The sequence below is a fragment of the Anneissia japonica genome, unplaced genomic scaffold (assembly GCF_011630105.1).
Source record: "Anneissia japonica isolate Jap-2015-1 unplaced genomic scaffold, ASM1163010v1 scaffold1417_len1240632_cov203, whole genome shotgun sequence".
NCBI classification, from domain to species: Eukaryota; Metazoa; Echinodermata; class Crinoidea; order Comatulida; family Comatulidae; genus Anneissia; species Anneissia japonica.
In genome coordinates, this window is record NW_022727891.1 from 220,139 (window position 1) to 231,604 (window position 11,466).

An 11,466-nucleotide genomic window follows, 5' to 3' on the forward strand; every position below is an offset into this window, starting at 1 on the left:
AGTTTTCTTCATGCAATTTAGGGGGTGCGATTGCACCATTTGCACCTGCCCCAGTTAATTCAACTTCTTTATTCTTTGCAGAAAGCAATGGTACAAACATTCAACAGAAGTGTGCCCTTCCCCTTACTTTGCAACTTTTATCTGATGTAAGTATTCTGTTATATAAACAATAAAGTAGCATAATGTAAATATAAGATAAGTATGTCAATACGTTATTAAGTGTGCTCTGATGCAAATTTTTTAAAGAGACAGGTTAAATTAATTTATATGGAACAAGCAAAATATATTTCACTTCATTCCAGAGTCCAAGAGGGGGTGAAGGCTTGTCGCTTTGGCAACTGTTACCCGATGAACTACTGTTTCACATTTTCTCCTACTTGTCTCCTTCGAGTCTGGCTGTGACTGCACAAGTCTGTCAAACTTTTCACCGGATTGCAAATGACGAACTCCTTTGTAAGTATTTTGTTAATCATGTATGGGGTTTATAATAATAATAATAATATTAATAATAATAAGGTTTATAAAGCACACAAATCCACTGCAGTAGTGCTCAAGGCGCTAAATTATTTTATTATATTATTTCAAAGTAGAAATAGTTCTTCTGTTTTATCTGCATATAAGAGTCCTAAATTTGTCTATGTCTTTTAAGCAGCTCATGTTTTCTTCTGTTATATACTCCTGTGTGAGTTTTGTGGTAAGTCTTAGGTTGGGTTTAAATTTTGTTCACTTACATTAGTAGATAATGTGACCCAAAAAACTTCAGCTAACCTATTCTTGTTCGACAACATTAAAGGGTCATCATCATCAGTCGCAATAGTATCATCAGTCTATCTTTTTAATATATTTTGCAGGGAAAAGCATCATGTTACAGAAGAAAGATTTAACTGATGACTGGTTAATGCAAATTGGCAAAAAGCACCCAACAACCATTTCCTTTCTCCAGTGCAATGGCATGAAAGTGTCAGAAGGGGGTCTGCGAACGATGTTTAGAGCTTGTTCAAAATCACTGAAGGTAAAAAAAACCAAAAAAACAATATAGTCATGAGTGCATTTATCGAAACAAACCGAAAGCTCCTTATTCTTAACATTTGAAACATTTGAATGTCGGGTCACCAAAGTTATCATGTTAATACAGTTTGACCTCTAAAGACCACCTTCGGGACCTGAAAATTTAAAGTGGCCTTGGGGTTCGGTATCAAATTAGAGTGATAGCTTTGTGTTTATTGAAGATTGTTATTTGGTTCTTTGAATAGAGTGGTCTCGAATTAGAGAGGTCTCGGAATTAGAGGTCTCTTAGTGGAGGGTGCACTGTAATTTGATACCTCCATACTTTAGGTCACTATATAAATTCTAGTTAACAAGTAAATTCAATATTATCAAGAATTATTCTTTCATTTGTTTTACTCCCTTTGTTTTTATTGTCCTTACAAAAATCTAGATCTAAATCTAGATCTGATTTAGTTGCAGAATGTAGAATAGATATTATATTTCATATGATAATTTTGTAGAATTTTTGCTATATTACATAATAGGATATCACTAGCGAGATGTATTGAGGCTTGGCACATTAGATTGGAATTTGTCCAAATTATTGTGTAGTCAATTTGGACAGCTGTGTTCATGTCATTAAGGAATGTGTGTTTATTTGACTTCATTAATGGATGAAAATATGCTTGTTTTTAGATCTGTAGATCTGTTCTCATTATAAAAGCATTGTGAAAAAGGTCACATTAATATGTTTTGCTACTATCGGATAATTGCTTCAGAGTTAGTTATTTCCTAACATCTGGAAATTATTTGAAATTTATCAATAAATTATTTCTTTTTTTCTTTCACATCAAAGGATTAAGAGATGGAATTTATAAACGTTAAAGTATTACTTCGATGAATATAAATGTAGGATGCTTGAAATAGTTTAGTTCGGTAAAATCAACACTGTAGTTGAACATGTAACATAAACAGACAGACACCGAACCCAATAAAATTCCAGTTTCATAAAATAATACTTTTATAAAAACAATTTACACGTAAAGCTATTTGTTTCAAACAGAGAGTGGTCAGCAGAATTGGAGAATGACATAGTTTTTGGCTTCTCAAATAACCATAAACTCACAAACATTTGACAATGCCACTGTATTTGCCAATTTAAAATCTGCCAGTGAACTTGTAGGCCTACCCTTAATACAGTTGTTTGCTGACTTTCATGGTTTCAATTTCTACCAACTTTGTTCTGTTTGGACAATTTATTTAGATCATTGTATATCACTGTATTTTAAGAGTTAATGATTTTTATTATTCCTAGGAGCTGAATGTAAGTGGTTCAACTGGAGGGGATTTGATTGGTGACTCGATACTCCTTCATGCATCTCGCTGCCGAGGACTCACAAGCCTGGACGTTAGCTGGTGCAGTGTCACAAATAATGGCCTCATTTCTATCGCTGAAAGTATTCAAATGTATGTAGAATTAATAGCAATAGCACTCTACTAAAAGATAATTTACATGCATCTGTTTTTGTTGTACAGTATTTCCTCCAAAATAGTAAATTTTAAAAAATAAAGTATCATATTTTAAAATAGTAATCATTATTGATTGATTGATTGAACTTATTCGACACTCAACATGCACAAACAATACAAAAAATGGTTTGAGAACAAGAAAACTAAAAAGTTAATGAGCATCAGGATTTCTCATTAGGCCTGAGTCCAGCCCATTTCAAATGTGGTCATGAATTTCACTTTAAAAAATGACCAATGAATTAATGAATATTTAAAATCTGAAAATTGACTTTAAAATATGATATACAAATACATCTAAAGTACAGATATTGAATTGCATATAATTAAAATTCCACATAAATAAAAGTTTTCAAAACTACATCAAAACCAATTAGAAATTGTACATAATTAAAAAAACAGAACTCAGAAAATGTGAATTTTAAAAACTTGCACGCAGTGGCATGATAAAACTAGAATACAGCAATTTGCAATTAAGTACTGGTAAATATAATTGCATATTTTTTGTGAATGGCTGATTATTATTTAAAATTTTGTAATTTTTTTGTACAGTATTTCATAGTTGTATTTGTGTGATTGTTAATGCAATGGGAGGGGATGGTTGGTTTAACAGAGGGGTTCACTCTAAAAGGAGGGTTTTGGACAAACCATAGTATACCTTCCTCTTCAGGCATGTGATTTTCTCTTAATTTGGGCACATAATCCAAGGATATGCCAAACAGTAAACTTAATCATTTTTCTAAGCGGCAATCCTTTTACAAGACAAATACACACACAAGATGCTCATAGATGACATAGGCTAAGATTTATTATGAGGCTTAGGAAGTGGGGTTTTTTGTATTCTAATTAATTTCATAGTTTTATTTTAGTTTGTTTACACTTTATGTTGTCTTTGTTTTTTTGTATGTATTTAAAGATGACCACCCTCTCAAAATATTGTTGAAAGAAATAAACAAACAAACAATACATAAAATAGAGATTTCAGAATTTAGCTTAACTGGATTAGTAGACTCATTGAAATTACATACGATGTCACATAAGGTTTTGAGGGACCCACTTTATTACTACTTTCATTGGAAGTCCTTCATTTGTTTGAATTGTCATCGGAAGTAATTTGTCATTACTGCCAAATTCCCATGTGATTACAGGTGGTTGTTGAATACACAAGAGCTTTTATCATATTTTTCATATGCTATATTATCATACTTTATTTTTTTAAATTTTGCCTTATTGATTTATTCTCTTTTTTTTTTTTGTCTTTTTTTATTTTTATCATTTTCTTTTTATATTCTGCATATTTCTGTGTTTGAGATTTACCTTGGAAATTTCTATTTAAATGATTTTTATACTTACTGTGACAATTCTTGTTTCTCTCATTCTTTTTACAATTTTTCTTATTTCTTTATTGTCTTCATGTTTGTGCTGTCATTTTTTTATATCCAGATTTCTATTTTTGTATTTATATTGTAAGAAGCGAGCACTTGTAGAGGTGTTCATCACCTATTGGCACGTCGCCTTCATTTTTGTATTTTTGCATTTGTGAGAAGTTTATTAAATAAATAAAATAAATAAAAAACATTTTATTTAAACAGCTGTGTGTGTGTCTAGACAGTTCATAATATAATAATTGAATATGATAGTAATATTAAAAATATAAAACTTAACCCTACTAGTAATATTAAAAATATAAAACTTAACCCTACTAGTAATAGTAAAATTATATAACTTAACCCTACATTAAACTGCAGCCTTATATTAGTAACACACATCATACAAAAATATAGTGAACCAAAGTCAAAATATTATCACACTAATTTCTACACAAAAATTAAGAAATTAATTATAGTTTGGTATAGAAACATCAAAATATTTGAGTACCTGTAGTAGTAATAAAACAAACATTGAAAATATACTTAACCATAAATATTTAATTCATCTTTAAGAAGAAAATATGAATACAGAGTCAAGTATCTACATCACCAATTTTTCAGCTCAATTTTGATTGGTCCTCATGGGTTAGGATCTTCTACTGCTCTAATATTTCTTAAAATTGGACACGTATTATTTGCATTTGGTGAATCTAGGTATTTATATACAATGACTATTTTTATCGATTATTGAAATCTCAAATGTATGTTATTAATTTCCTCATGTAAAATTTCGGCCTATATTTATTGAGTTTCAATATTCACAAAACATAAACATTTAAACTTTATTAATATAATTTAGAAAATCCTTCAATTTACTATCACTGTGTTTTCGATCATTTATAGTGGTTATTGTTTTCATCTGTATATGATCAGCCCTGTGGGAAAAAATGTTATTGTAGGACAGGTCACCAAGTATAATTACTTGGTGTTTAAATTTTTAATTTGAATATGCCGTTTCAATCAGGAGTCGCTTTGGCTATTGAGTTGTGGTATACTCCCTCTTGGATTACAAATCATTGTTATATTAATGAAATGTATGTAAATAATGTAGGGATTGTTTTGTGATCATTCCATTTCATGATATTTAAACAAAACATAATTTGAATCATATGACAATTAATGCCAAGACTGATGGTGATGGACATTTTGAAAACCAAAATGGCCACCATCTGAACAGATTGAAAATCCTGTTTATTGTGATTTTTTTTTAATTGTGTTCGTTGGCAAAGTAATTGTTAACTTAGAAGCCAAACACATAAGAGGAATTTTTTAGCTTGAAACAATAACAAACATAATACCAATAAATATGTTTTGTATTATATTAATTTGTCAGGTTGGGGATGCTGTGCCTGAATGGTTGCCAAGCTGTAACAGATGATTCTATTAACATGATTTTAAAAAAGCACTGCAAAAGGTAGGCCCAACTATAACAACTCCCTGGCCCAACATACAAATACTGTAATGATGATTGTAATATTGTAGAATAATGGTAATGCTGATAATAGAGATGATGATGTTGATTATGATGGTGATGACATTGGCTATGGTGAACTCAATGAGAACGATGATTTATTGAAAATTAAACCATATGATGTTGATAATGATGATGGCGAAGCCTTTGCTGACACTTGATGAGAGTAGTCATAATATTAATCTTCATGAGGATGAGAATGATTATGGTGATAATATCTGAATGAACATTATTAATTACTGTAATCAAAGAGAAGTTAATTTAAAGACTTCAAGAATATAAAATATCTTTATTTAATTTACTTTTTCAGTCTTCGTGTTCTAGAAGTTTTTGGTTGCTTCAACATTTCACCTGCAGTAATTTCACAAATTGGCAAAGTCTGTAAAAATCTCCAAGCTTTGAATGTTGGGCAATGTTACAAGGTATGTATGTAAATTAAACATTGTCTGCACTTCAGCACCATCATGAGGTACACAAGAAATGGCCTCCATCGATTCAAATCAAACAAACCATGCACTAGTACAGAATATTGTATGAATTGAAAATTTGCATTGGAATTGAAATGAAGATGTAGCCGAAGACTAAAAGCCGAGCATTCACTGCGTCTGGTGGTCGTCGGCCGACGCGATTCTATGGAGGCCACAACACACGCGCAATGGATCAGTTTTAATGAGGATCAGCTCAGACTGCCACCAACAATCAACGAACAGGTCGCACCGTCTAGCAATCAGAGGGAGCAGAGTTCAGCCGATAACATTATTAACTTTGTAATAAACCAACGGTGATCCGGGGTAATAATGTTCAGCGCATAGAGAAGTTTGATATGCGCTATATAAGTATACAATAATAATAATAATAATAATTAAAATATTTTATATGATCATAATGTCTATAGATATATACTCCTGCAAAATTTCAAAAGGGTACGACAATTTATTGCCATATTGTAACATGCAAACTCTGTTTACTTAGTTTTGCCACAGAACAGCCGAGTTTGATTCATCATACCACGGTTGTACAACCTACGAAGCAGTAAGTGCCTGGCTTAAGTGGTATAGGTTTCCATGGTATAAGTGTTAATACGAACCAGCTTTTTAATTAGTAATTTCATTCGTTGTAATAATGCATTTTGTGACGTCCTGATGTGGTTGCTTCGTTTTAGATGACAGATGACCATATGTTAACTATGGTTTCCCATCTGGAACACGTTCAACACTTGGATATGAGAGGATGCAAACAGGTAACGTAAAATAAAGTGCTTTTGTCAAACACAAGTATTTTGGGCTCTTCCTTCGCAACAACAAAAATATTGCCAAAACGTTTATCCTAGATATTGATTTTGTGTTATCTTTAAATCATATAATATTTTAAATAATCATGATAATAATATAAATATCAATAATATATTTAGTAAATACTAAAATTAGAAATATTGATTGTAATATAATAGGTGAGTATTATAATTATATGATTATGTAGTGTATTTATTCAAGGACTTCATACTATTAATTCCCAGGTTATTGGATCAAATACTGTATAAGTTCCTATGAGCCATATTACATAATCTTGCTTAGTTATTATACTGCATTGACATTTGACATTTACCATCAGCACTGGCATTTGATCCAGTGACCCATGTGTACCATTGGGACAGAGATATAGTGGCTTCACATGAGAAGCTGACAGGGTTGGATTTAAATCCCTGACATGAAAACACTTGGGAAATGAAATAATGATAATTTATAGTATAAATTAAAGCATTTGAAATATTCATGTAGGTGTATTATTATATGGAATTAATAAGTTATTATTATTATTATTGTATTATTATAGCAGTATTTAATTTGTTTAATACAGATACATGATACAACTGTACGTAAAATAGTTAGATGTTGTAAGAAACTGAAGAGTGTCTCATTGGCAAACTGCGGTCATTTGACAGATGCATCTTTAGTGGAGTTTGCAACATACCTTCCAACAATCGGGTAAGATTGCAAGTATGTTAATACTTCATAAACACTCAGCTAGTTTGATTTTAGTCTATTATTTTTAATAAATATACTTGGTATTTAGAATTGTATAACTACTAGTATTTCAACTTGGTTTGATTTACCTGTACCAGTAATTTTAATTGGTATACATATAAGTATTTTAACTTGAGTAGCATTTTTATTGTTTTTAATTTTACTTTTTAATTTCAAGTTGTAATACAATAGAAATTTCTGATATAGTTATATATTTCAAGAGAAAATTTTAAAAGTGGAACTTTGGCTTAATGCTTGCCCTCCCGTCTCAGGGTCTTTGAATCAGATCCTGTCAATTGACAGAATCTGTCCTCACAACATTGTATTATTATAATTATAATACAATAACCGTGACTCTGCCCACACTATCTTTATCCTGACAAATAAATGTGACATGCACATATTTGGATATAATATTACATCATTAAGCCCATATATATGGGCACATCATGCCCATATATGGGCACATCACACATATTTTCACATAAAATTTGATAGTGTGTACAGTTTACTATTTGGGTCTTGTGCCTCACTCCGCAGTCAATGAATGAAATATATAAATATTTATAACAAAAATATATATAAAATAAAATATATTTAAAATAAAAAAATACATTGGATCCTCCTCTCCTTTTACACCAATTTCTGCATTACAGAATACTTGACGTATCAGGCTGCAAAAAGATAACTAATCACGGAGTATACACATTAGCCAAAAGTTGCTATCAGCTTTCTTCCCTGGACCTCAGTTCAACATCAGTCAACTATAAAAGGTTCGTTGTTTGTTTGTTCATTTGTATTTAATTAATTTCCTGCAACAGTAGTACCCTTTTAAGTACAGTGAGTGTACACTGCATTGCCGTTTCCATGGAATCATGCCAACGTCCATCAACCGAAACTATTTTTCCTTCGGCTTAAGATGCAGCAAACTGGAAAACAGTAAATGTTTTGTGATATACAGTATTTGTATAATCTTTGTCTGATTTTTTAGTGTGACTTTGTTATTGCACCCAAGCTCACAAACCTCAAATCTTTGTGTTATTATGACAATTTATAGTGTACATGTTATTTTTTTACAGCGTTTCATCTTTGGCAAGTTATTGTGGGAAGAGCCTACAAATTTTAAAACTCAATTTTTGCCAAGATATAACAGAGAAAAGTGTTCTGAAATTACTTCATCATTGCAAAAGGTATGTTAAACAACTTCATTCTTAAATGATTCTGTCTGTTTTTGTTAGATTTTTTTTTTCTAGCTGATATTATTATTATTGTTATTATTATTATTATTATTTTTATTATTATTATTATTATGGGCCATCTTACGGGACCAACAGCTTAATGTCTCATCCAAAAGATGGTGCACTATCGTAACTTGCATTTCAGTCCTTTAGCTGAAACAGAAGGAGAGCATCGATGGGAATAGAATGAGATTTCCACAGCTCAGAGCACCCACAGTGGCTCCCTCCTGTTTAATCGACTGAATTTATTTTTGTAAATATTTTGTATTTATTTCCTAATTCTTAATTTGAATTCTTTTTCATAGGTTGGAAATGCTGCAGCTGTATGGTGTGAAAGGTTTACGTAATTTATCTTCAATCAAGAGTCAGTTTCCATGTTTAAAATTGGACTAAAAATAATTTATTCTGAAGAACAAATTTTATCATCAATGTAAATACAGTATATGCTGGTGTGTAGCAAAAGGCCAATTGTGTCAGCAGGTCGGGTTGTAATGGTTTGGCACAGCGGGAACAGTTTGGTTTCCCAACCTCGACGTCGGGCTTTCAATTCCTCGCTATGTATTCGCTTGTGTCTTTGAGCAAGTCACTTTATCGGCATTGCTTCTCTCCATTCAGGATTATAAGTGGGAAACCTGAAGAGATTCGAGTGCAAAAATGCGCTGATATATTTCATGCCGCAAACTATGGAATTTCCCCCATAGGCATCGTTCCAATGACTAATAATGTGGGAAAGCGCTCAGAGACTTAGTTGTATAGAGCGCTATATAAAAGCCTATATATTATTATTATTATTATTATTATTAAAATGACATGGCCTTTGGTGTCAACTGTATGGAGTGACAGAATACCATAAAACTATGCCTGGACAAACAAGCAGTGTGGGACAGTAAATACATTCTATCAAAATATGAATCACACAGCACAGACCTACTACAAATATTAAATAATGTACAGTATACATTTTCTTAATATATTTTTGTAAATAAAAAAAAATCAGTACTATTGAGATTTATAATGTGCAATGCATTCCTAATTAAGACTACTATAAGTAGATCACATTTAATATTATATATGATGATGAATACATGTCAGTAATGCAAAATGTAGCATACATACTTTTATTTTTAAAAAAAGCCCTGTAGAAAATAATGTAACATTGATGTATTGAAAACTTTAAAAGTATGACAATAGCGCTGTGTCGTGTAAACATTTTTTAATTTAAAATGGTATAAGTATTTATTATTATAAAACACAAAATCATGATGTCGAATGTGTTCTTGATTGACTTAAGTGGGTTCAATACACATTAAGACTGATTCACTTTGTTATTCATTTACGGTAAAAAGTAAAAAAATTATAAAACTAATTAAAAACAAAATCATATGATGCTTTATTTCAGCACTAATGACATTAGCATGATGGTCAACTTCTAGTAATAGTATGATTTTTCTTTTTCATAGCAGTATATGTGGCTTGAATGGCCAACCCTAGGCTACTAAAAATAACTACTCCTAGCCCTAGGCCAAAGCCTTCTTAATTAACATAGTCCAGACTGCCCCCTAGGCCCTATGTAAAGAAGCTTTCTAATCCATGCAAATTATTTTATTGTTTATTGAATTCTTCATTTACATTTTATATGGCTATTTTCAATCATATGCAGTATGATAACTAATTATATATCATTATATGATATATAATAATAATTATTATATATCATATATTTATGATATATAATTAGTTATATCATATATAGTACAAGGTAGAAGTCATAATGTGCGAAAGTAAACACATACCACCTGTTACACAGACTTTGTTGTATAATAGAATTTTCAGCCAATCACAGAGGACTCATTTTCATTATGTAACGTATGGAAGGCCCCAGTGGCCTAATTACTTAAGGGTATACTCTTGCTTTAATATTTATTTTTTTAAATTTTGTATGATAGCGCAATGTGGGCGAGGTTTATACTTCTGGTGGTGCCAAAGTTTGTTTATTAAGACAGCATAGCACCAAAATCTTTGCTTAATGTAAACTATTATGAAATTTGTTATTTTTTTTTTTTTTTGTTTTTTTTTTTGTGTATTTGGCAGCCATATTGTGGCCATTGGATTTTCACAACGGCAAGAGGCTGAACTCGAATGTTGGTGGTGGCAAATGTGTTTTGACTTCTGAAACCATAGTATAGACACAAATATTGTTCTATGTAAAATATTACATTGATATAAGTGACAGATCCAATGACGTGTATTAGCATTGATTCTAAGTTGTAGTACTGCATCTAATGATCATTCTGACAGTCACGAGTTCGAATCCTTAATTGCATAATATGTTTTTCTTAAGAGAATATATTTAATGGTAGAATCAATTGCCTTTAGATTTACTATTTAGTTAATTATGTTTTACTCGTAGGTGATATGTCATCAATTTATGTTCTGAATGTTATATTTTTATGAAAGAAGGGCTTGATTGTTTACTTGGTGTTCATGCTTTACTTCATTTAATTTATAGCAATAATATTTAATTATAACTTTCTGTGTAATTATTTATTCAAACAACTTATTTTCTGTTTAATTTTTGTAATAGTTAAATTAAAGCAAACATTTAAACAAATTTTAATCAAAGCTTTTAAATTATGGAATTAAGATTTTCTTAAGGTTAATATTTTTGTGTATAAATATATTTTGGTAATATAGTTTAATGTATATTTTTAATTAAAACGGTACCTTTCATTTGTGATTATGCATTGCTAGTGAAAGAAATAAATTAAATTAAAATATTCCATCCACTT

The 11,466-nt window shown here is 30.7% G+C and overlaps 1 protein-coding gene across 1 annotated transcript in view; it reads left to right on the plus strand.

The window, feature by feature from the left end:
• Positions 1 to 11,452, plus strand: part of LOC117113912 — a 14,914-nt gene extending 3,462 nt beyond the window's left edge. The window contains exons 3-13 of the mRNA XM_033257417.1: positions 82 to 146; positions 303 to 453; positions 852 to 1,012; positions 2,303 to 2,454; positions 5,278 to 5,358; positions 5,726 to 5,837; positions 6,578 to 6,655; positions 7,273 to 7,400; positions 8,096 to 8,212; positions 8,519 to 8,629; positions 8,983 to 11,452. Of these exons, the coding sequence (XP_033113308.1) occupies positions 82 to 146; positions 303 to 453; positions 852 to 1,012; positions 2,303 to 2,454; positions 5,278 to 5,358; positions 5,726 to 5,837; positions 6,578 to 6,655; positions 7,273 to 7,400; positions 8,096 to 8,212; positions 8,519 to 8,629; positions 8,983 to 9,070 (1,244 nt within the window). The 3' untranslated portion in view covers positions 9,071 to 11,452. The remainder of the gene's footprint in view (positions 1 to 81; positions 147 to 302; positions 454 to 851; positions 1,013 to 2,302; positions 2,455 to 5,277; positions 5,359 to 5,725; positions 5,838 to 6,577; positions 6,656 to 7,272; positions 7,401 to 8,095; positions 8,213 to 8,518; positions 8,630 to 8,982) is intronic.
• Positions 11,453 to 11,466: the final 14 nt, after the last annotated feature.